This window comes from Triticum urartu, chromosome 2A (genome assembly GCF_056163025.1).
Source record: "Triticum urartu cultivar PI428250 chromosome 2A, HENAU_Tu73, whole genome shotgun sequence".
Lineage (NCBI taxonomy): Eukaryota > Viridiplantae > Streptophyta > Magnoliopsida > Poales > Poaceae > Triticum > Triticum urartu.
In genome coordinates, this window is record NC_141874.1 from 747,000,534 (window position 1) to 747,025,512 (window position 24,979).

Below are 24,979 nucleotides of genomic sequence, written 5' to 3' on the forward strand. Positions count from 1 at the left end.
AAAACCAATATTTATCCCTCAACTACGAGGGGAGGTAAGGAACTGCCATCTAGCTCTGCACTTGATTCACCTTCTATTTTGAGTAAGCTTGCGACACCTAAACCTACTTCTGCTATTCGTTCTGATATGTCGCATGTTATTGATGATGCCACTTCTGCTATGCGTGATACTTATGATGAAACTACTTCTATGCTTGATACTATTGTGCCACTTGGTGAATTTCTTGATGAACAACTTGCTAGGGTTAGAGAGAATGAAATTATTGAAACTGATAATATTGATGAAAGTGATGATGAAGACTCTCCCCCTAATGAAAATGAATCACCTTTTATTCCTGAGGGTTATGTTTTTGAAAAAGAAGCTGCTTTAGCTATTTTAGCTTGCAAAGATAGATACGAGCTCAAGAGCCTATTAGCTAAATGGAAGCAACAATCTCTTAATGCTAGAATGAAACCTGACCCTGCTTTTGCTACTGCACCTACGTTTGTTACTCATAAGGATTATGAATTCTCTGTTGATCCTGATATAATTACTTTGGTTGAATCTGATCCTTTTCATGGCTATGAATCTGAAACTGTTGTGGCACATCTTACTAAATTAAATGATATAGCCAGCCTGTTCACTAATGACGAGAGAACTCGCTACTTTTATATCCTTAAAATATTTCCTTTCTCATTAAAGGGTGATGCTAAGATATGGTTTAATTCTCTTGATCCTGGTTGTGTGCGTAGTCCCCAGGATATGATTTTTTACTTCTCTGCTAAATATTTTCCTGCTCATGAGAAACAAGCTACTTTAAGGGATATATAATTTTGTGCAAATTAAAGAAGAGATTCTCCCACAAGCTTGGGGGAGGCTTCTCCAATTACTTAATGCTTTGCCTGATCATCCTCTTAAGAAAAATGAAATACTTGATATCTTTTATAATGGACTAACCGATGCTTCCAGAGATTACCTGGATAGTTGTGTTGTTCTGTTTTCAGGGAAAGAACACCAGATGAAGCTGAAATTCTATTGAATAATATGTTGATAAATGAAAATAATTGGACACTTCCTGAGCCAGCTCCTGAGCCTATTCCTAAACCAACTCCGAAGAAGAGGGGTATCCTATTTCTCAGTCCTGAAGATATGCAAGAGGCAAAGAAATCTATGAAAGAAAAAGGTATTAAAGCTGAAGATGTTAAGAATTTACCTCCTATTGAAGAAATACATGGTCTTAATTTACCGCCTGTTGAAGAAACATATGATCTTAATCCATCTCCTATTGAAGAAATACATGGTCTTGATAACCCGACACAGGTAGTAAAGGTAAATTCTCTCTATAGATATGATAAAGCTGAAATTTCGTTTACTAAATTTGCTAGCCCATGCTTAGATGAGTTTGATAAATTTATGGCTAAGAAAGAAGACTTCAATGCCTATTTTGGTAGAGAATTAAAATGTAGTGCTGGTATGCTTGAACACTTGGGTGATTATATGGCTAATGTCAAAGGTGAACTTAAACTTATTAGTAAACATGCTTCTATGGTTACTACTCAAGTAGAACAAGTACTTAAAGCTTAAAATGATCTGCTCAATGAATTGAATAGTAAGAATAATGATAATGCTGTTAGAGTTATGACTAGAGGTGGTAGAATGACTCAGGAACCTCTGTATCCTGAAGGCCACCCTAAGAGAATTGAGCAAGATTCTCAGAGAAATAATATAGATGCACCTAGTCCTTCTAAAAGGAAGAAAAAGAAAAATGATAGGACTTTGCATGCTTCTAGTGAACCTATTACTGAAACACCTGAGAATCCAAATGATATTTCTATTTCTGATGCTGAAACACAATCTGGTAATGAACCTGAAACTAGTGATAATGTTAATGATAATGTTCATGATGATGCTCAACGTAGTAATGATAATGATATAGAAATTGAACCTGCTGTTGATCTTGATAACCCACAATCAAAGAATCAACGTTATGATAAGAAAGACTTTGTTGCTAGGAAACATGGTAAAGAAAGAGAACCATGGGTTCAGAAAACCATGCCTTTTCCTTCCAAACCATCCAAGAAAAAGGATGATGAGGATTTTGAGCGCTTTGCTGAAATGATTAGACCTATCTTTTTGCGTATGCGATTAACTGATATGCTTTAAATGAATCCTTATGCTAAGTATATGAAAGAAATTGTTACTAATAAAAGAAAGATACCGGAAGTTGAAATTTCCACCATGCTTGCTAATTATACTTTTAAGGGTGGAATAGCAAAGAAACTTGGAGATCCAGGAGTACCCACTATACCATGCTCCATTAAAAGAAACTATGTTAAAACTACTTTATGTGATCTTGGAGCCGGTGTTAGTGTTATTCCTCTCTCGTTATATCATAGGCTAGATTTGAATAAGTTGACACCTACTGAAATATCTTTGCAAATGGCTGATAAATTAACTGCTATACCTGTTGGTATTTGTGAGGATGTGCCTGTTGTAGTTGCAAACATTACTATTTTAACGGACTTTGTTATTCTTGATATTCCCGAGGACGATAGTATGTCTATTATTCTTGGAATACCCTTTTTGAATATTGCAGGGGCTGTTATTGATTGCACTAAAGGAAATGCCACTTTTCATGTTAATGGTAATGAGCATACGGTACACTTTCCAAGGAAACAACCTCAAGTTCATAGTATCAACTCTATTGGAAAATTTTCATCGATTATATTTGGAGGTTTTGAATTTCCTCTTCCTACTATCAAGAAGAAATACGATATTCTTATTATTGGGGATGTGCATATCCCCGTTGAGGTAACATAGTGTTATTCGAAATTTCTCCGGTTCCATGTTATTTGGAATGAGTTCGTTAACAAGACTTGATCAACCTTGTTAGTGGATTCCTTTTGATGATCATGAGATGGATGAAACTAGAAGGCACAACTCTCTGTACCCTCCTTTTACTTTCTGTTATTTATATTAAATAAAACAAAAATAAGTATTTTTCTATCTGGTATCTGATTATCCGTGCAATATAAAAATACCACGAAAATAAAAGTTCTCCAAATGCCCTGAAATTTAAATATGATTTTTTCTAGAATATTTGAGAATATTTGGCACTGAGAACACAATAGGGGGCGTCATCCACCTGGCCTTGAGGGTGGAGGGCGCGCCCCTGCCTCGTGGGCCCACGGTGGACCTCCTCCATTTATTCCTGCACCCACACACTTCTTCCTCCCACAAACACGAAAATCCAATTCATACCCGAGTCCAAGCTCATTTTGCTGCCATTTTCGATCTCCTTGCTCAAAGCACCTCTCACAAAACTGCTTGTGGGGATTGTTCCTTGGTATGTGACTCCTCCATTGGTCCAATTAGTTTTTGTTCTAGTGCTTTATTCATTGCAAATTTATGCTGCCTAGGTGACCATGTTCTTGAGCTTGCATGTCAAATTTATGTGGTTCCAAGTAGTTTCGATGCATGATATAGGCTCTAGGCACTTGTAGGAGTAGTTGCTATCAATATTATTGAGCTTTGTTCACTTTTATTTTGAAGTTACTAAAAATTTCGGAAATTTTCCAGAGGAAGAAATATGTTTAGGAAAATGTACCAAGGTGGCTCTTCAAGGAAACAAGCGCCCAGGCTTGCAATGCGTGATGCTGATGAAGAGCCACCAAGAGACGCTCCAGTGCGTCCTTGTGAATGGCCTTCGAAAAACTTTATGGATCGAGCGGGGATTAAGGAAGAATTTAACGCATATTTGCGTAACGCTGATCTTGTGAGCTTCGAGGAAGAAAAATGCCGTCAGTACCACTATCTCACTAGTTCCTTTGTGAGGAGGTTTGAATTTTCATCTTCACATAATTCTCCAACTATCCTGTTTGATCTTTATGAAAATTCTTACACTATGGACTTAGAGGATTTTACCACTGCTTGTAAACTTCCACAATGGGGCAGTATCAGGGATCCTCGCAAATCTGAATTTAGAGATTTTCTTGCTAGTATAACTATGGGGGAATCTAGAGATATAACACAAGCAACCATAGGGAGCATTCACTTTCCTGCTATACATTATTTTGCTCTCTTCATAGGTAGATGCATTAATGGTAAAGATGAGGCATGTCACATGTGTGTCCATGACCTCAGTATTCTTAGGAGTGTTGTGTTAGGAGACAAATCTTATAATTTGGGAGCCACTGTTGCACGTAGGTTGCATTTTAATAGATTTAATGGAGATTTCTTTGGTGGAATTTATGCAACCCGCTTAGCTGATTTTCTTGGTGTAACTATACGTAATGATGATATTGAATTACCTCCTTCTTACCTAGACTTTGATGCTATGGTTCACTACCAATTTGTCGAGAGGAATGAATCACCTCTCCAGTATTGCTTAATATTTGACAGATGTCGTGCTGTCCGTATTACTCTCCCTGCTCCTGTCTTCTTTGATTATCAGGCAAAAGGAATATATGTTATTATCAGAGAGGAGGCAGATGAGTACGAGAGGAGGGCGGAGGCCGCTCATCGCCACGTTGCAGCTCAGGAGGCGATAGCCGCTGCATCGTAGTACGACCCCAACTATTATTATGGATATCCGCCAGGCCAGCCGTGGCCATAGACCAACTTAGGCCAAAAGCCTAAGCTTGGGGGAGTACACATTTCTCACCGACATTACATTCATGTTCACACACTCATTGCTAGATGTCGGTGCTCATACTTTTTCATTGTATCATCCATGCTAGTTTATTTTCCTTTTTATGTTTTTTTCTTGTGTGTTTAATAAACCTTAAGAAAAACCAAAAAAATAGTTGTAGCTTTTAGCTAGTTTTAATTTCCATACTTGTAGTAGTAATTAAAAAGAAAATCCAAAAAGATTTCATGTTCTTCTTTTTCTTGTTGGGAGCTTTCCCGTGTAAATAATTTTATTTATTTTCTTTGGGGTCGATAGGAGAAGACCATGATTAAATTGTTGAAGTGGCTCTTATATGCATTATTTTTGATCTGACAAAAGAGCCCATATTGCCTTGTCTTCTCCTATTTATTGAATGCTTGCAGATTCCAGCTTAGTCCAATGCACATGCACTATTATTATTATTATCCACATCGTTCGGTCATGCAAGTGAAAGGCAATAATGATGATTATATGATGGACTAACTGAGATGAGAAAATCTGGTATGAACTCAACCTCTCTTGTTTTTGTAAATATGATTAGTTCATTGTTCCTGATTCAGCCTATTATGAATAAACATGTTTGCAATGACAACTAGAGATCATAGTTTCTTGTGCCATGCTTGATTAGCTAGGAGTCTATAATGGTTTACCTTGCGTGCCAACATGCTATTAAAATGGTTGTGATGTGGTATGATAGGGTGGTATCCTCCTCTGAATGATTTAAGTGACTTGACTTGGCACATGTTCACGCATGTAGTTGAAACAAAATCAACATAGCCTTCACAATATTTATGTTCATGGTGGATTATATCCTACTCATGCTTGCATTCGGTGTTGATTATTTTTAATGCATGTTCATGACTGTTGTCGCTCTCTAGCTGGTCGCTTCCCAGTCTTTTTCTAGCCTTCACCTGTACTAAGCGGGAATACTTCTTGTGCATCCAATCCCATAAACCCCAAAGTTATTTCATATGAGTCCACCATACCAACCTATATACGGTATCTACCTGCTGTTCCAAGTAAATTTGTATGTGCCAAACTCTAAACCTTCAAATAAATATCCTATTTTGTATGCTCGAATAGCTCATATATCAACTAGGGCTGTGCGTATCTTCCATGTTAGGCGGGTTATTCTCAAGAGGAGTGGACTCCGCTCCTCACTCATGAGAAAAATGGCTGGTCACCGGGATGCCCAGTCCCATGCTTTATGCAAACTAAATCAAAATAATTGCAAACAAAACTCTCCCTGGGACTCTTGTTAGTTGGAGGAACTTGTTGTTTCGAGCAAGCCATGGATTGATGCTTGTTGGTGGAAGGGGGAGTATAAACTTTACCATTCTGTTTGGGAACCGCCTATAATGTGTGTAGCATGGAAGATATCGCCATCTCTTGATTGTTATGTTGACAATGAAAGTATACCGCTCAAAATATTATTCACCTCCATTTCAAAACCGAGCTCTGGCACCTCTAAAAATCCCTGCCTCCCTCCACGAAGGACCTATCTATTTACTTTCATGTTGAGTCATCATCCTCTTATTAAAAAGCACCAGTTGGAGAGCACCGCTGTCATTTGCATTCATTACTGTTAGTTTACATTGAGTATGGCTTGACTGGATCTCTTTTACCATGAATTACAATGTCTAGTCAGTCCTTGATCTTTAAAGGTGCTCTGCATTTATATTTGCGGTCTCAGAAAGGGCTAGTGAGATACCATCTTGTTATATCATATTATGATTGTTTTGAGAAAGTGTTGTCATCTGAGATTTATTATTATTGCTCGCTAGTTGATTATGCCATTGATATGAGTAAACATGAGACCTATGCGTTATCATGAATATGGTTAGTTCATAATCTTTGCTGAAAACTTGAATGTTGGCTTTACATATTTACAACAATAAGAGAAAACAGAGTTTATAAAAGTTTTTCTTTATCACTTTCAGTTTGTCAACTGAATTGCTTGAGGACAAGCAAAGGTTTAAGCTTGGGGGAGTTGATACGTCTCCGTCGTATCTACTTTTCCAAACATTTTTGCCCTTGTTTTGGACTCTAACTTGCATGATTTGAATGGAACTAACCCGGACTGACGTTGTTTTCAGCAGAATTGCCATGGTGTTATTTATGTGCAGAAACAAAAATTCTCGGAATGACCTGAAACTTCACGGAACATCTTTTCGGAAATAATAAAAAAATCCTTGCAAAAGATGAAGACCAGGGGCCCACACCCTAGCCACGAGGGTGGGGGCGCACCCCCTACCTCATGGGCCTCTTGGAGCTCCTCCGACCTCAACTCCAACTCTATATATTTGGTTTCAGAGAGGAAAAAATCAGAGAGAAGGATTCATCGCGTTATACGATATGGAGCCGCCGCCAAGCCCTAAAACCTCTCGGGAGGGCTGATCTGGAGTCCGTTCGGGGCTCCGGAGAGGGGAATCCGTCGCCATTGTCATCATCAACCTTCCTCCATCACCAATTTCATGATGCTCACCGCCGTGTGTGAGTAATTCCATCATAGGCTTGCTGGACGGTGATGGTTGGATGATATTTATCATGCAATCGAGTTAGTTTTGTTAGGGTTTGATCCCTAGTATCCACTATGTTCTGAGATTGATGTTGCTATGACTTTGCTATGCTTAATGCTTGTCACTAGGGCCCGAGTGCCATGATTTCAGATATGAACCTATTATGTTTTCATCAATATATGAGTGTTCTTGATCCTATCTTGCAAGTCTATAGTCACCTATTATGTGTTATGATCCGTTAACCCCGAAGTGACAATAATCAGGATACTTACCGGTGATGACCGTAGTTTGAGGAGTTCATGTATTCACTATGTGTTAATGCTTTGGTCCGGTAGTCTATTAAAAGGAGGTCTTAATATCCCTTAGTTTCCGCTAGGACCCCGCTGCCACAGGAGGGTAGGACAAAAGATGTCATGCAAGTTCTTTTCCACAAGCATGTATGACCATATTCGGAATACATGCCTACATTACATTGATGAATTGGAGCTAGTTCTGTGTCACCCTAGGTTATGACTATTACATGATGAACCACATCCGGCATAATTCTCTATCACCGATCCATTTCCTACGAGCTTTCCATAGATTGTTCTTCGCTTATTTACTTTTCCGTTGCTATTGTTACATCCACTACAAAATACCAAAAACATTACTTTTGCTATCATTACCTTTTGCTACCGTTGCCACTACTATCATATTACTTTGCTACTAAACACTTTGCTGCAGCTATTAAGTTTCCAGGTGTGGTTGAATTGACAACTCAATTGCTAATACTTGAGAATATTCTTTGGCTCCCCTTGTGTCGAATCAATAAATTTGGGTTGAATACTCTACCCTCGAAAACTGTTGCGATCCCCTATACTTGTGTGTTATCAGCCGGTGACGATGGCGACGGGCTAGGGCGGCGATGACGGGGGCAGCGACGACGGTGACGCGGGCGGCACAGGGACGCGCGCGACGAAGACGAACAGAAACTAACTGAAAATTTTCGTAAGTGCTGCTTATATAGGAGAGGCCTTTAGTATCGGTTGGAGCCACCAACCGGTACTAAAGGTCAAATTTGGCAGCCCGAGCGGCGGGAAACGCACCCTCTTTAGTACTGGGTCGTGGCTCCACCCGGTACTAAAGAACCTCCCTTTAGTACCGGTTGAAGCCACGAACCGGTACTAAAGAGGGTGCGCTCGCGTGCAGCGGCGCACAAAGTTTAGTCCCACCTCGCCGAGCGAAGGGCAGCCGCACTGGTTTATAAACCCAGCGCGGCTGCTCCTTCGAGCTCCTCTCTAAAGCAGGCTTCTGGGCCTAACTTTGCCGCGCTGCCCTGTGAGCCTGCTGGGCCTGCATATCGACGCCCAAGGCCGAGCAGGCCCACTGGGTAGCGCCGAAATATTTTTTATATTTTTTTCTTTTCTGCTTTATATATTTTCTTTTATTTATTTTTGAGTAATTTTTTTGCTGTATTTAGAGTTTCTTTGTGAATATTTTAAATAGTTTAAATTTGAATTATTTGAAATTTGTGTGAATCACTAGTTTGTGAGTAACATAACTTTAAAAATAGATTTTTCAGTGATTATTTTTTCTTATGTTTAATATTAGTGTGTTTTATCATTATATTCAAATTGGTAATACGTCAGGAGTTGTAATAAGTTATTAGAATTTTAAATTACCGGTGTAACAGATGAGTTTTCGTCCGAAACGCTGATCTTCGAAAGAGATTGTCCAGTTTGTACACGAAGTGCATCCAGTTTTTGCCGTAACCCTCTCTACTTTTTTGCACATGCTATGCGGGTGAAATGATGATACCATGTCAAGTTTCAACCTTTTCAGAGTTCATTGGTAGTGCTTTTCAATTTCAGGGCTAAGTTTCAACCTTTTCGGAGTTCATTTTGCACATGCTAAGTCAGGAGAGAGTGAGGGGCGGCCGGCGGGGGAGGACCGGCGCGGGGGGGTTGACGGGGGAGACCGGGTGAGTGTGAGTGGAGAGAGGAGAGAGTGATGGTGTAAACATGTAAAAATATACATTAAAACTACATTGATCACCAAAGATCTTTTTGTGTACAATCTGAATTGTCAATATGAGTCCTCAACGGTTTAGAAACCGGTAAAGACTCATATTGCAGCCACAAATTTTACACATAGAGTTCAATGAAGACCAAGTTCTTGTGATAGTTTGAGAAGTAATATATTTAAGGTGATAAAAACCCTGTTAGGGGAGCGAGGTGGGACTAAAAACAGCCTGTCACAAAATCATTAGTACCGTTTCTTACCGAGAACCGATACTAAATGGATTGGTCAGGCCCCAGCCTGACAGCAGCCAGCCACTAACTATTTAGTACTGGTTCGTGGCATGAACCGGTACTAATGAGCGCCGACCGCCTAGCCGTTGGAACCGGCACTAATGGTCACATTAGTACCGGTTTAGTTGCAAACCGGGACTAATGTGCTTCACATTAGGCCCTTTTTCCACTAGTGCCTGCTGAGTAATGAGTCACTGATAACCTTTCTGGTGATATATCTGTTTGTCTCGCTGCCTTTCCCGACCTTATCGATCTGTCTTTGAGCCATAACAAGATCAGAGGGGTGAGATTCCACTGCACATCGCTAGCACATCGTCTTTCTGTAAAATCTAGGGTTAAGCGTGTTACCTCCTGGCAGGGACGCCTTCGTGTTAATATAGGCAGAGCAATTACATGATAAGGCGCGGGTGGTTAGTTGGTTGTTAACTTGTCCTCTACTCCAAGCTATACATGAGATAGAGATTATCCTAGCCAACAACCTATGCCTCAACTCAAATACAATCACGTTACAATGTCACATTACAACTATGGTCCTACACTTTTAACATCCTACCTCAATCTTAACGTATCAAGGTTCAGATTGTGCTTGAAGGCCTGTAGTTGCTTGACTTGTAACGGTTTTGTGAACCCATCTGCAACTTGATCTCCTGTTGGGATGAACTGAATATCCAGCAACTTTTGTGCAACCCTTTCTCGTACAAAATGGTAATCAATCTCTATGTGCTTTGTTCGTGCATGAAACACTGGATTTGCAGACAAATACGTTGCTCCAAGATTGTCACACCATAAGCACGACACACTTGTTCTTCCAATGCCAAGTTCATCAAGTAAAGTTTCAATCCACATTACCTCAGCTGCTGCATTTGCCAAAGAATTATATTCTGCCTCAGTGCTTGAGCGTGACACTGTAGCATGCTTCTTAGCACTCCAAGATATCAGATTCGACCGAAGAAAGACTGCAAATCCCCCTGTAGATCTTCTATCATCAGGGCATCCAGCCCAGTCTGCATCAAAAAACACACTTACTGTGGTTGAAGAAGATTTACACAATTTCAGCCCAGTGTTGGCACTCCCTTCAAGATACCTCAATATCCTTTTTACAGCTGTCCAATGTACAAAGGTAGGAGCATGTAAGAATTGACAAACTTTATTAACAGCAAAGGATATATCAGGTCTTGTTAGTGTCAAGTACTGGAGAGCCCCAACTACACTTCTGTACTTAGTTCCTTCTTCTGGGCTTAGTAATTCTCCTTCATATAATGACAACTTATCAGTGATAGCCATAGGTGTGCTGGAGGTTTGCAATCCTTCATTCCTACACGTCTGATTACATCATTGGCATATTTTTCCTGAGTTAACATAATACCATCATGCAAATTTTTTACCTCAATACCTAGGAAGTAGTGTAACTCTCCTAGGACTTTAAGAGCAAACTCATTTTTCAAATTTGATAACAATGCTGCGCTAGCTTCCTGTGAAGAGCTGGCAACAATTATGTCATCAACATAAATTAACATAAATATCATCACCTTCCCTTTCTTGAAGAAGAAAAGAGAAGTGTCACCCCTTGAAGGCTTGAAACCAAGTTGCTGAGGCTTTGCACTTAATCTTGAATACCAGGCTCTAGGTGCCTGCTTTAGACCATACAAGGCCTTGTCCAACTTGCACACATGATGTGGCTTTGAACCATTTTCAAACCCAGGTGGTTGTCTCATATAGACCTCCTCCTCGAGAACGCCATGTAAGAACACATTCTGAACATCCAATTGGCGAAGACTCCATCCCCTGGAGACAGCAATAGATAGAACAAGTCTAATAGTAGCAGCTTTAACTACGGGACTAAAAGTATCCTCATAGTCAATACCATAGCATTGTTTGAAGCCCTTAGCTACTAGTCTAGCCTTATATCTATCTATTGTACCATCAGGTCTCTTTTTAATTTTATACACCCATTTACAATCAATAATATTCCTCTCTCACTTAGGAGGAACCAAACGCCAAGTTTGGTTTTTCATAAGTGCATGATACTCTATATTCATGGCATTTCTCCAATTATCATTTCCTAGAGCTTCGGTCAAGTTTTGGGGCTCACCAGTAGAAGCAAAATTTGCAAATTTGAAGTGCTTATTATACCTGAGTGTCCCATCTTTGTAAACTGTGGGTTTTGAAATACCTCGTTGTGCTCGTGTAGTCATCCGAGGAGGTGTGTTGGAGCGTATAGGTGCGGCAACCGCAGAAGATCCTGATCCCGCCACAGCAGAACCAACCTCGTCTGTCGCGCGGTCGGACGATGTTGGATCGCGTGCTGGGGGAGCAGGAGAATCCCGCCTTGATGAGTCAGCGGGCGCCACATGACCACGGGCCAGCGCGCGGTCGCGCCCGCCATCATTGCGCCGCGCAGCGGGGGACAGGTGACCAGGTTCAGGCCCACCCACCTCGTGACGACTCGGGCACGGAGACAGAGAAGAGGCCGGCCCACCCGACCGGCCTGGAGACCCGTGCCAGGCGTCACCCGGGGAGTGGATGGCCCTGGATTCTGGTGGGGGCGGCGTTGGAGGATCTGCCTGGGGTGTCAGCGGATCCGCCTGGGGATCTGTTCCCACGTCAGCTCCAGAATCGGCGTGTCCAGGCGAATCTGCCTCGTGTTCGCCGCCAGGTGTTTCCTGCTGTTCTTGCATAAAATCACAAGCATTTGGAGTGCAGTTTTTTTCACTGCTATCTCCGTCAGAAGTAGGGCTATATAACAAATGATCATCAGCATAATATTCATCCCCATGATCGGTTGGGTTTAGTAACTCCGGACTCAAAAGAAGAATTTCTACCCGAAGCCGTGCACCGGCATTTGGGTGAAGTGTAGCGAAGGGAAATACATTTTCATCGAAGATGACATACCTGGAGATATACACTCGTCCTGTTGAAATATCAAGGCATTTAAAACCTTTGTGAAGATTGCTATATCCAAGAAAGGTGCATTGTTTGGAACGAAACTGAAGTTTGTGCCTGTTATAGGGTCGGAGGTTGGGCCAACAAGCACACCCAAAAATCCTAAGTGCAGAATAATTGGGTTTTTCATGGAACAATCGCTCAAGAGGGGTTTTAAACTTGATAACTTTGCTGGGGAGGCGATTGATCAAATAGGTAGCAGCAATAAACGCCTCATCCCAAAATTTTAAGGGCATAGAGGCTTGGGCAAGAAGATACAAGCCCGCTTCGACTATATGTCGATGTTTTCTCTCTGCTGACCCGTTCTGTTGATGCGCATGGGGACAAGATACATGATGAGATATTCCTATTTTGGTGAAGAAGGAGCTGAGTTTTTCATACTCCCCTCCCCAATCTGTCTGAAGAGCAAGAATTTTGCGATTAAACTGTCGTTCAACAAGGTGCTGAAAGTCATGAAATTTTTGAAAAACTTCAGACTTGTGTTTGATCAAATATATCCATGTGAACTTGCTGAAGTCATCGATTAAACTCACATAGTATTTCTTTCTGCCTACTGTTTCAACAGCAGGTCCCCAAACATCAGAGAAAATAAGTTCTAAAGGAAACTTGGATTCACTTATTGATTTTGGATAAGGTAATTGGTGACTTTTTCCCTGTTGACAGGCGTCACAAATAGAATCACTACTGGAAAAACTAGCACAAGGGAGTTTATTTTGGCTAAGAATTCTCCTGACAACTAAAGGAGATGGGTGACCTAAACGTCGGTGCCATCTATCCGAAGATATCTTGGTGGCACTGAGCATCTGCTTCTTGACGTTGGATCCCTTGTGCTTGATGGGGTATAGACCACATCTACCCCTGCCTCGAAGAAGAACCTTCCTCGTTCCCCGTTCCTTAACAAGAAAAGAGTGAGGGTGAATTTCACAGAGTGTATCATTGTCAAGAGCAAGACCTAGTAGAGATTAGGCTCTTGCTAGCTTCTAGAACATGAAGAATATTATTTAGGTAAAGATCACGATCAGGGGTATGAATAGCTGAGTGACCAATATGTTCTATAGCCATACCTGACCCGCCAGCAGTGTGGATTTGCTCGTTCCCAGTGTAGTGGTCGCGGACAGTCAGCTTCTCAAGGTCTCATGTGATGTGATCGGTGGCGCCGCTGTCAAGGTACCAGTTTGTGCCCACCCCATACTGAGGTGCTGCCAGGTTCGCCCTCCTCTCTTCTCCTCCTTGGTAGGCTTCATCATAGCGCTTCCAGCACTTCCATGCTGGATGGCCCAATTTGCCACAGATCTGGCACTGGATCCTCGGTGCAGGGGCATTGTTGTTGTAGTTTCCCCCGCCACCGTTGTTGTTGTAGTGGCCGCCTCCTCCTTGTCCACCGCGGCCGCCAGGCTTGATGTAGGGGCGACCACGGTCACCACCGTTGTTGCCGTTTCCGCCGCGGCCACGGCCACGGTCACCACCGCGCCCGCGGCCTCTGGTGGCAGCGTTAGCGGAGGACTGCGACACTCCGCCGCGAAGCTTCATCCTTGTCTCGAAGCTGATGAGCTGAGAGAACAGCTCGGGCACGGTGATCGGCTCCACTCTGGAGCACATAGCAGAGACCACCGGATCAAACTCCTCGTCCAGGCCAGTGAGGATGTGAGAGACGATGTCGTCGTCATCGATCTTCTTCCCTGCTGTGATGAGTTCATCACACAGAGACTTGACTTTCCCGACGTAGTCGGTGATGAAGGAGTTCCCCTTCTGCAGATTGGCGAGGGTGATGCGCACGTTGACAGTCTGGGCACGAGTGTGAGATGCAAGCATCTCTGCAATCGTGTTCCAGAGCCCCGCCGATGTGTGACAAGTAGCGACCTGGACGGCCATCTCACAGGGCAGAGTTGTCAGAAGGTAAGAAAAGACTTGCTGATCTTGAGCGTACCAGGTCTGGAAATCCGGGTTGGGCTTCTTTGTCTTGCTTTTGCCATGGGATGTGGCTTCTTCAAGGTGCATGGGTGGCACCTGGTGATCGACGTCGAGGTACTTCTCCATGCGGGCACCTCTGATCGCCGACAGGACCGTCGCCCGCCATAGGGCTTGGTTGTTCTTGCTGAGCTTCTCGAAGACGGCGTGCACAAACGGAGAGGATGGGAAGGAGTTTGAAGGTGTCGCCATGGATGATCTCGAGAAGTGCTCTGATGATCATGCAAAATCTAGGGTTAAGCGTGTTGCCTCCTGGCAGGGACGCCTTCGTGTTAATATAGGCAGAGCAATTACATGATAAGGCGCAGGTGGTTAGTTGGTTGTTAACTTGTCCTCTACTCTAAGCTATACATGAGATAGAGATTATCCTAGCCAACAACCTACGCCTCAACTCAAATACAATCACGTTACAATGTCACGTTACAACTATGGTCCTACACTTTTAACACTTTCCATTAACGATGTGCCAACAATGTGTGCTAGAATCCTACTACTGGTGAGCTTGTTCTCTGGCAGCTTGAAGTGCATGTAGGCTCCATTTCGAGGTTATTTCTCGGCTTGCAAAAGCTTGTGAGCCAGTGGCGTCCTAACTATTAAGGAGCAGAACTTTGCTTTGGTACACCCCCTAGAAAACTTCACTTTTCAGAAGCACCAAGCTATGCGGGCGGCATATGTGCACAACCTATGCTTGTGTGGCAAACTGCTGCCATCATTAATATCGAAAGGTTACAAATAGAAAGAGGCCTCAACCGCGAGCGACTAGTTGGCGGATCGCTATCAAATATAGTTATTATATACTCCCTTTGTAAATAAATATAATATCGTTTATATCACTAGAGTAGTGATTTAAGCGATCTTATATTTGTTTAAAGAGGGAGTATGATCTAATATTGTGTTATTTAGATTACTGCTTCCAGTATTAAAAAACATGGCGTCTCATATAGTGTACGCCATTAGAGTTGAGAGAGTATTTAACAAGCTAGAGTGGTCAAATTAATGTACGAGAAGAATTGTGAGTAAATGTTGTATATTAACATTGTACTAAATCAGGGACACTTATTTTGGGTTGGATGGAAGTAAGTATCACCATCCCTTTAATGTATATCCAACCATTGACAGTGGCAAGTGAATGTAGTAGTATCAGAACAGAATCTACCGTCATGAAATTGACATCAAATTCAACAAACTTAAATAGAAGTGGAGTTCCATGACATGAGGAAGCAACCAACGAACCTTCAACAAAAATGAAGAACATAATAGAACACCCAAATGAAGTTTGAATTCTATTTTTATTTTATACTGAAGTTGAGACACTTATTTTGGGATGGAGGGAGTATATGGTAAACTGTAACAAACAATTTAGGCCCATGTACCAAGCTAAGGGACGTGGAGTTTCTACACCCAGGAGCAAATGCTCCTAGTGTGAACAGTAAAATCAAATAAATTCAAAAACAATTCAAAAAATTCTGAAATTTTTTTGTGCCATACTTTCACAAATGTTTGTTGTGCCTACAAAATTTCATCGCAAAATCACACTGATGGAAGGCGTGGTAAAAAAAACAAAATCGATACTCTGAAAATGTTACTTACAAAAGCATTTTGGAGCTCTGATTTTTTTGGCACGCCTTCCACCAATGTGATTTCGCAATGAAATTTTGCATGCACATCAAACATTTGTGAAAGTATGTCACAAAAAAATTTCAGAATTTTTTGAACATTTTTTCTAGTTTTTTAATTTTACTATTCATAGCAGGAGCATTTGCTCCTGGGTGTAGAAAGGTACTTCCGCAAGCTAAGTTCCTATTTTCAGCTGTAAGAAACTGTGCATTTAGTAACCCCACAAATGATCTGTTGATTACTGAATGACAGAAGAACATTATAATTAAGCAGTATAATAAACACCGCAGTTGATGCCATTGGAAAGCAACAGAAAAAATGCAAGCAAGACAAACATAATATTCTAGCAAGCAGTGCAATGGAGTATATGTACCGAACAAAAAGATGAGGCAAAATTTACTATAAAGCTCGATAAAAAAGAATGTATTACTTACATAGATGATGGGTAAACTTTTAATTCGAATGATAAACACCTGTCATTCTAATTCAGATATTTTTATATAAGAATACATAAAGTGATCATTATCACAAGTGAACTTTCAATCACTAAAATTCCCAGTACAAAAGTCAGTGAACCATACTGAAGCTAGGCTTATCTCTTCTCTGCTTCTCTGACATTGCCGCAGAAATCATGGAGCCTCGCCCTGATGAACGACGAGTCAACGATAGCATTTCCAGTGAGATATCATCTTCCAACGGCGGCTTGCCCAACTTTATCGATCTGTTGCTGAGCCATAATATCAGCGGCAGGATTCCACCACACGCGCATTGGCAGCCTTCGATCTCTGAATTCTATTCCGCTGACGATGTGCGGTCGAATATTGCCGCCGGCGAGCTTGTTCTTTAACAGGTGGAGGCGCCGAATGACTCCTTGCTAATGAAGAATATTTACAAAGTTATCAACTGACATGGTATTCCTTGAGTGAACTAAGATACGGGAATAATTGCCCTGTTAATTAAAGAACAAGCTCACTGGTGCAACTCGGAATTTTAATTCAGATATTTTTTATGCATGAATACATACAAGAATCATCATCACAAGTGACTTCCAGTCACTAAAAATCACTGAACCATTCTGTAGCTAGGCTCAGCTTTGCTCTGCTTCTCCCAGGTTCCTGAACTTTGCTCTGCTTGCTTGATGGTAGATGGATACACGACGATGAGTTCATCGTTGTCCGGGTCCCTCTGGTACACCTTCTCCACTGTCCTGCTCCCTAGCCACAGCAAGACGACGACGCCACTATCCTCCTCCGAGAAGGCCAACTCGGCGTTCTCCCCGACCCCGACCACATAGAAACCTACGAGCGTCTGCTGCACAAGATGGTCGCACCCCTCGCGCAGACAGATGCTGTGCACAAGAACCCACTGGGCCTCGTCATCTGCCACCGTTGTCCATGGCCGGCGGCGCCAGACCTGCAGCTGAAACCTATCCACCACATGGAAAAGGTAGAGGTGATCACCTTCGTGGTCGTGGTCGTCATATCCTCGGGACAGGACCATGCTGCCGAAGTACTGGTACCTGACGCCGTCAGGGAGCCGGACCACGAAGAAGCTCGCCGCGGCCAAGTCTAACCCGAGGATGTATTCGGCCGTGGTCACCATGTAGAGCTTGCCGCGGAGGAGCACGGTTAGTTTGGGGATTCTGTCTGGCGGCTCCGGGAGCTCCGCTTTGGCGATCTGGACCGTCGAGGCGCCGGATGCAAGCACGGACAACTGCGCCGAGACCTGCCGGCCGTGGTGCTCCAGATCCACGCGGTGGTAGGACGCGCCGTCGCCGCCGTCCTCCGGGAGGAAGGTGTAGCCGTGTGAGACCCCGTCGAGGCTGGCCGGCGGCGGAGGCGGGAGGACTAGCGCCGGCGCCAGGTGGTGCTGCCGATGCAGCAGCGGGCTGACCACCCGAGTGCCGCCGACTCTGTAGCCGTCGACGAGGAGGCGGCCGTTGCGGCAGTCGTCGATGGTGAACGAGAAATCGGGGTAGGCGTCGAGGCCAGAGCTGGCACGGCGGAGGACGGCGGCCAGCTCAGGAGGGCTGGGGACCGGCACGAAGTCTTGGCGCGGGACGCCGTCGCCGACGACGTAGAAGCCAAGGAGACGGGGCGCGTGGAGCCTGCGGAAGCGGCGGAGGAAGGCCGGCCGGGAGACGGCGCAGAGCCAGCGGGAGCAGGCGACGGAGGCGCGGAGGAGGCAGGTGGGGAGGTCGAGCCGGAGGAGGATCTCCTCCAGCAAGTTGTCGTCGCTCAACACCTTCTCTGTCGCCATTTCCTGTCTTCTCCCACCAACTTTCAGTTTGTTTCTGATGGTTCTTTGCGCGCGCACAACGCGAATCCCTGGCGTTGCTTATTCATGTGGATGCGTGCCCCTTGCATGTGCAAGTTTCTTTCCTCTCTCTCTCCCTGCACACACGCTGCACATACTGACACATGCATGCTTACTTTATCTTCCCTCTCCCTTCTAATTAAATCACCTTTTATTTTGCTATGACAATTTAGATGATTCATATTTTTCAAACCAAAATTATGTTTTTTGAACTTTTTACATATTTGAACTCGTGGTGCCAAGCCCTTTAGAACAAGATCTGGTTTGGATACATTTGAAAAATATTTTTGTTTGAAACAGTGAAGAACTTTATAGATTGTAGGTCTGCACTTTGTTAGAAATATTAAAGAACTTTGCTAGAAATTTTATCTGAAGCCGAAGAACTTTGTTAACACGGTTTCTGAACTTTGCCATAAAAAATAGAAGAACTTTATATACACAGTGTGATTGTTAGTTCGTGGTGTGTGAAAGAAAGGAATCCCAAAATATTAATTCTGAATGTGAGATCTTAATTAGCATCCAGGTTGGTTAGACGCCCAACTAAAAAGTATTGCAGTCTAGTATTACCACCTCAAAACGTGATGAATGCAGCCACTTTTGACAAAGAATATAAAGGACTTGCATGGCTGACACGGTGGTGGCCCATGTCGATTGGACATCACGCTTGATGAGTGGCAGCGATTTAGTTGTGCGCGCATAGAGTTAGTAAAAATCCATGTCCTTCTTATCGCCTTGCCCTTGAGTCATATATTCATCTGAGTGAGACAGCAAAGTCGTCGAGCCGTGAGTCAAATTTGATGTGCGTGGACCCTTTCTCCTTGGCATCTGGTTATTGTTCTTATAAAATAAAAATAAAAGTATTTATGTTCTAGAGCTCAAGAAGCAGACTTTTTCAAAGCGTGCTCAAATATTTTTCTAGCTTTTCTAGATAACTTGACACTTTATAAATCACTGTACCAAACATGGGACTGTCTATTAACAGTCGACTGATTTTGATTTTAACCTAAGTCAAAAAAAAAATCCAATGAAGATGTGACATGTGCCCATTTATTCATGATTTGCCTCCGTCTTGGTACATTGTACGTTTTCGTTTGTTTCCTACTGAACTATCCCAGGAGTTGAAAAGGAAAACTAGCCACACAAAAAGAAAGGAAGAAATACAACGGGTTTGAAAACTGAGACACACTAACCTGGAGAAGAATCCACAACGCATGCTGGCAACAGGGCCGTCTCCAAGAATTGGGGCCCCGATGCGAAATGCAAATGATAACCTAAAATATGAAAAATCTTGTAACTAAAATATTAATATGACTAAAGGACACTTTCATTTAAGTCATATTAGCTTTAAATAGTTGGTATTCCATACAGTTTTATGAAATATATCTAATACACCAACTATCTTCTATAAAGATTACATCGGTTGAGCAATAAACATATAGCAATTTATTAGTTAACTTAAGAACTGATGCACATATACAATGTACTCGTTAGCCATTAAATTATTGAAAAGAAAAATAACCTAAATTAAATCTACTTGGTCTTGGGCGCACCTGATTAATCTGCAAATCGATCCGGCCTAAGCTCGGGCGCTTGACTGCCGGCTGCCTTCTGCTTTTCTTGGTGGCATTGGCCCTTGCCGGCACTGGTTTCTACCTGAATTTTTGGGGCGAATTCTGCTGCCTGCCCCTGCCATCCCGCTTCTTGCCGTCACGCCTCGCTGAGCAGATTAGATCAAGTCATGGGGCAGAGAGCTGACCTAGGGTTGGGAAGAGAGTTCAGGGCGTGCGATCGATCGCCATTGGGAGGGAGCACTCAAGCGGTCAGACCAGACCATAGGCGCCCCAAAACAATGCAAAGAAATTAAATGGCCTAATAAAAAATATACAACGTCGGCCCAAAGTTGGGGGCCCTTGGGATATGGGGGCCCTGTGCGGTCGCACTTCTCGCACAGGCCCCTGGACGGCCCTGTCTGGCAAAAGAAACCACAATGTTCACTAGAACTTGGACTAAAAGTACGGCACCAAAGAAGAGACATGAAAAGGAACACAAGTACTGCATGTTTATGGTCTGATCATACATGTCTTGGATATATAGCAGACATGACTGCCCTGACCTTGAAAAAATGACATTAACTAAACTTAAGTATGATATATAGACAATCAAGCGCTAAATTATCATGAAAATCCATGAGCAAGAGAATCCATGTTTGGAGTTGAATCTCGGAAGCGAATTTCTACCATCCGGATTCGAAGTAGAGCCGGCCATCTGAAGAAGAAGTGCACTGCGTTACCTGTGACTCGCATCCATTGAAAACCCCTCGCCAGCTCATGTTCACATATCCAAAACTTGGTTAAGGGCATCCACTTTAAACTGAATCTTGTGGCCGGCTTTTATGGCGTAGAGACATAGAAATCTTTCTCAATCCTGTTGCTGACAAACAAACACATCGAATACAAAAACTTTAGGCAAGAATGTAAAATAAGGATATACAGACTTACATGATGAAAACATTGGAAGCTGCATTGAAAGAGAGAGATTTGAGATATTACTGAAATCTGATACCTGTGAGATTGGTGACTAAAGAACACACACTAAATCCAATGAGAAAAAAAGGACATGATAATAAAAGTAAGGTTCGGAACATTCACACTAACTAGCAAAAAAAATGACGATTTCTACTCAATGGATCAAGAAAATGGCTTAATAAACCTGACCAATCTTGATTCTTCTTCCTTGTCCAATCACCTATATGCACAGGCCACTCCTTTACGAATCGGCATCCGAAGACATGGGCAAGAAAGAAAAATGTAAGGAATGTAAAAGGAAGGAAAACATAGAAGGACCTTGACTTACAGGAATAATTATATATATGTGAAAGCAAGATAGGGACAAAGAATTATGAATGAGGAATGACATGGCTCATATATATAATGAAATAACTAAATGAATTGAATGAGAAAAAAAATACAGTAACTGAATGAGGAGAATGAGAGATGTAACAAAACAAAATGTAATGAGGAAAAAAGAAAAAGATCAAAAGGACTAAACTAAAAAGTGATGCATACATAAGGACTGAATAACCGATTACAAAAATGAAAATGAAGACCGAGGAATGAATACAAGAGAAGATACTTAAATCAATGAACAAAATAATAACATTCAAGACAAACTGCTGCCTCAATAGAATTTTCTTTTTCATGAGTCATGATCGCAATCAGCAATTCAGGCATTTAGTTTCATCGCCAATGGAGAGAGAAAAGTCCCAAAATAGTTGGGTTTCACCTGAACTTTGTCATTCCCAGTGCTGAACTGACCTGCTGATTTTCGAAGTTGCAACTCCCCCATCTATCAACAGGCAATCTTGATGCAAATGATTCAAGAATGTCATGGGCATCCATGGCAACCAGAAAGAAAACTAGAAAAATATATTATTTAATGTTATTTCACTGGATTATAATGTTAAACACAAGCCCAAATAAGAGGAAAACACAACAAGGACCACATTATTTCATCAACTGTATTTTTATGATATATGTAAATTCTTACAAACAAAAATTATATACATGGAAAGAATCAACAATATAGAGTGATCAACAAGAGTAAATCGAACAAAACATAGTCTATAATATTCTGGCACTTCATTTTCTAACAAAGGTTACTCGAACACAAGCCCATAAGTTGAAATTATGCACTAGTCAGGAAAAAAATGTATTGCAATTTGGACATTTGAAATAACATAAATACAATTAATCAAAACCGGATACTTCACACAACAGAGCAGATAAGTTATAGCCATTACATCAACAGTTGGATAGAATAAGGTACAACGGATACACACACAGTTGGACATCTGACATAGCTAGTCAATATATAAATACTTAACATTTTAGTGAAAAGACAACAATAAAATAGATATAATTGGAAAAACATGACACCACTCCTTGAAAACATATAGCCTCTACTCCTTGCCGATGTGCCCCTCTATCAGCACATCCATTCTGTCTCGGACCAGGCGGGACCAAGCAACGGTTATCTCCATCTTGAAGTCGCTAATGAAGCATTCAAGTGTACTTGTTTGACAATGTTTGGGAGGGAAGTATACATGACCCTCGTGGTCATCAATACGACCAGATTCCAAGTAAGCTTGTATGACAACTTTCAATTCTCCTTGTAATTCTACTGAAACAACATTCCTTGACAACTGAAGGTAACCATTTGGTCCAACAGGCATTCCTTCACCATGACAATCCAGCAACACAACTTCCATAGATGTGGATTCAATAACCTCTGCAGCAGACTGGGAGCAAGCAATTCGACCTCCATATTTAAAAGGCCACCCCCCTTCAACCACGCGAACACCAACAATAGTGGCCTGGACCGTTGTAGCAAGTCGCTGAAGGCTTAACTCTGCTGTACACCAGCAGCTGTGGAAGAGAATGGTACGATCAGTACCATCATAACGGTTGCTAACATTCATCAATGGTCTATCTTGGGACTCCCATCCCACTCCGTCATGTAGTTTTAGTTCAACTTCAAAGTCAACGGGGTCCAGAGCTACAATTGCACGAGAGGGACCGCTCAAGCGTAAAAAAGGATCCTGCAAAAGCATCATATCACTATACCTAATTTGCAGTGGTTTCGCAAAAAAATAAAACCTTAGTTGCAATGGGCTATGTATTTGTATGAAATAAGCAGGAAGAACCAAATAAAATAAAAGAAAATGTAGAGAAAACTAGATACAATACATACATTTTGGGTGAGTAGTTGACATTTAAACATCGACCGGTTGAAGAGAATGTTACGATTGCGGTCCACGGTGTCTCGAGCAGCGATCAGGCCGTAGACATAGAGTGGCCAGTTCAAGTTGCCTTTTAGTTCAAGAATTCTGAAGGAGTAGATTTGCAAGGTGCTCCCAGTGACCGCAGCAGATGATGGGATGGTACAGGGTGTGTAGTGTGTAAAGAACATAGGGCTCAATAAGGCTGCAGGACCAAAGCAAAGTGCACACTTACCGTTAGAAATCAAATATATGAACAGCTAAATTAAATCTCTTGTCTTCCATTTCCTTGATTAAACAAATTACTAATAAGTTAAGTGAGGTAAGCAGAGTGGACATGTTTACTTACTTTTATCTTCGAAGGCACCGCACCGCCCAATCTCGGAGCCCCGAGCATGTTCCCACATGCGACGACAGCCATCAAAAAAATCCTGCTCGATAACCATCCGATTTTTGAGATACTCCATTGTGGATTCCATCTCCTCCTCATAATCAAAAGCCCTTTTCCACTCCTCCGCCTGGTTCCTCCTCTCCTCCGCCTGGTTCCTCCTCTCCTCGTCCTCCTTCTCCTTCCTCTCCTTCCTCTTCTCCATGTTCCGCTTCTTCTCGTCCTCTTTGTACTTGTGCTTGTCCTGCGCCGTCATCTTCATCCACTCCTCCTTCCTCCTCTTCCTATCCTCCTCATCCTTCTTCTTCTTTTCCTCCAACGCCTTCTCCTTCTCCTCCTTCCTCTTGTGCTCCTCCTCCTTTTCCTTCTTCTCACGCTCCTCCTTCTCCTTCTTCTCACGCTCCTCCTCCTGCTTCCTCTTTTTCTCCTCCTCCTCCTTCTCCTTGACATACTCATCGGGGCATTCCAAGTAATCGTGGTAGACACTCAGGAACCCGTTAGAGCGCATCATCTTCGCCTCCTCCTCCTCTTCATTCTTATTATCCTTGATCCCCTCAGGCGCCTCCGCCTCCTTGATACCTTTGTAGAAATCCTCGGACATGTGCATCAACATAGATGCCGCCCTGACGAGCTCCTCGGTCTTGTACGGCGAGACGATGGCGTCGGATTTGCCAAGGACATACGTGGTGGATAGCATCCGGTGGCCCAGATCCTCCATGTCTTGCAAGATGGAGTTGAAGTAGTCCAGGAGATCTTCCTCGTCGTCCCAGGCAGAGTGGGGCAGATACACCAGCTGCGAGTTGGTTTTGCTCGAGCCCATCTTCTTCCCCTGGACGGACGGTCACGCTGCTGCGGTGGCGCGTGAGTTTCCGGCGATCGAACTTATTCTCTCTCTCGGCGGGGATGCAGCAAATCCTCTCCGTCGCCGTCTCCGTCTCCTAGATTGATTCGACTGTCCGGATCTGGTCCGGTGCGACCCTGTTGATGGGCCTGTTAGGACGATTTAGGCCCAATGCTGACTTGTTTGAGCGAACTACTTTGTTTCTTTCGATTCCTTTCTCAAACACAATCCTTTTTTTTTCGCAAAATTGTCGAACGCAACCCTTTAGCTCAAAAAAAAAAACAGTAAACGCAATAGCATGTATGCGCAGCGCGACACGAAACGACATGTAGTGGCGGTTTTCTCAACTAATTTCTCCAGAGGCTAGGATAGCAGGGAGCTATGTAGCCCGGCGAGGCTCGAGCCACAAAGTGGCCTGTGGTGTTTAGATTTTTTTTCCATAAAAATAGGGTTAATTATCATTTTGCCCTCACTAGTGTTCATGTGCTCAGTTTTGCTCTCAGATGCGAATTGTGCTCAGTTTTGCCCCTAGTCCATGCACAGCTACTATGACGAGGCCAAATGGCCATATTTGAGTCCATTCCGTCCGCCGGCGTTAGTGGTTGTGGATCCGGAGCTTACACATGGGACCGCATGGACGTGGGTCCGGAGCTGACATGTAGGCCCGTGCA

At 42.8% G+C, this 24,979-nt stretch overlaps 2 protein-coding genes and 1 pseudogene across 2 annotated transcripts; all 3 read right to left on the reverse strand.

Annotated features, from left to right (window-relative positions):
- Positions 1–13,936: 13,936 nt before the first annotated feature.
- On the reverse strand, positions 13,937–14,075 carry LOC125541932 (small nucleolar RNA Z247; annotated as a pseudogene).
- A 2,973-nt stretch (positions 14,076–17,048) lies between these two features.
- Positions 17,049–18,245, reverse strand: LOC147987638 (uncharacterized). Its single transcript, XM_087542462.1, has one exon. The coding sequence runs from the start codon at positions 18,243–18,245 to the stop codon at positions 17,049–17,051; it is 1,197 nt and encodes a 398-aa protein (XP_087398588.1).
- A 4,015-nt stretch (positions 18,246–22,260) lies between these two features.
- Positions 22,261–24,287, reverse strand: LOC147987639 (uncharacterized). The gene is made up of 3 exons (XM_087540386.1): positions 23,429–24,287; positions 23,052–23,284; positions 22,261–22,899 (listed from the first exon to the last, which is right to left on the reverse strand). Exons 1-3 carry the CDS (start codon positions 24,285–24,287, stop codon positions 22,261–22,263), a joined length of 1,731 nt encoding a protein of 576 aa, XP_087396512.1.
- Between the last annotated feature and the right edge of the window lie 692 nt (positions 24,288–24,979).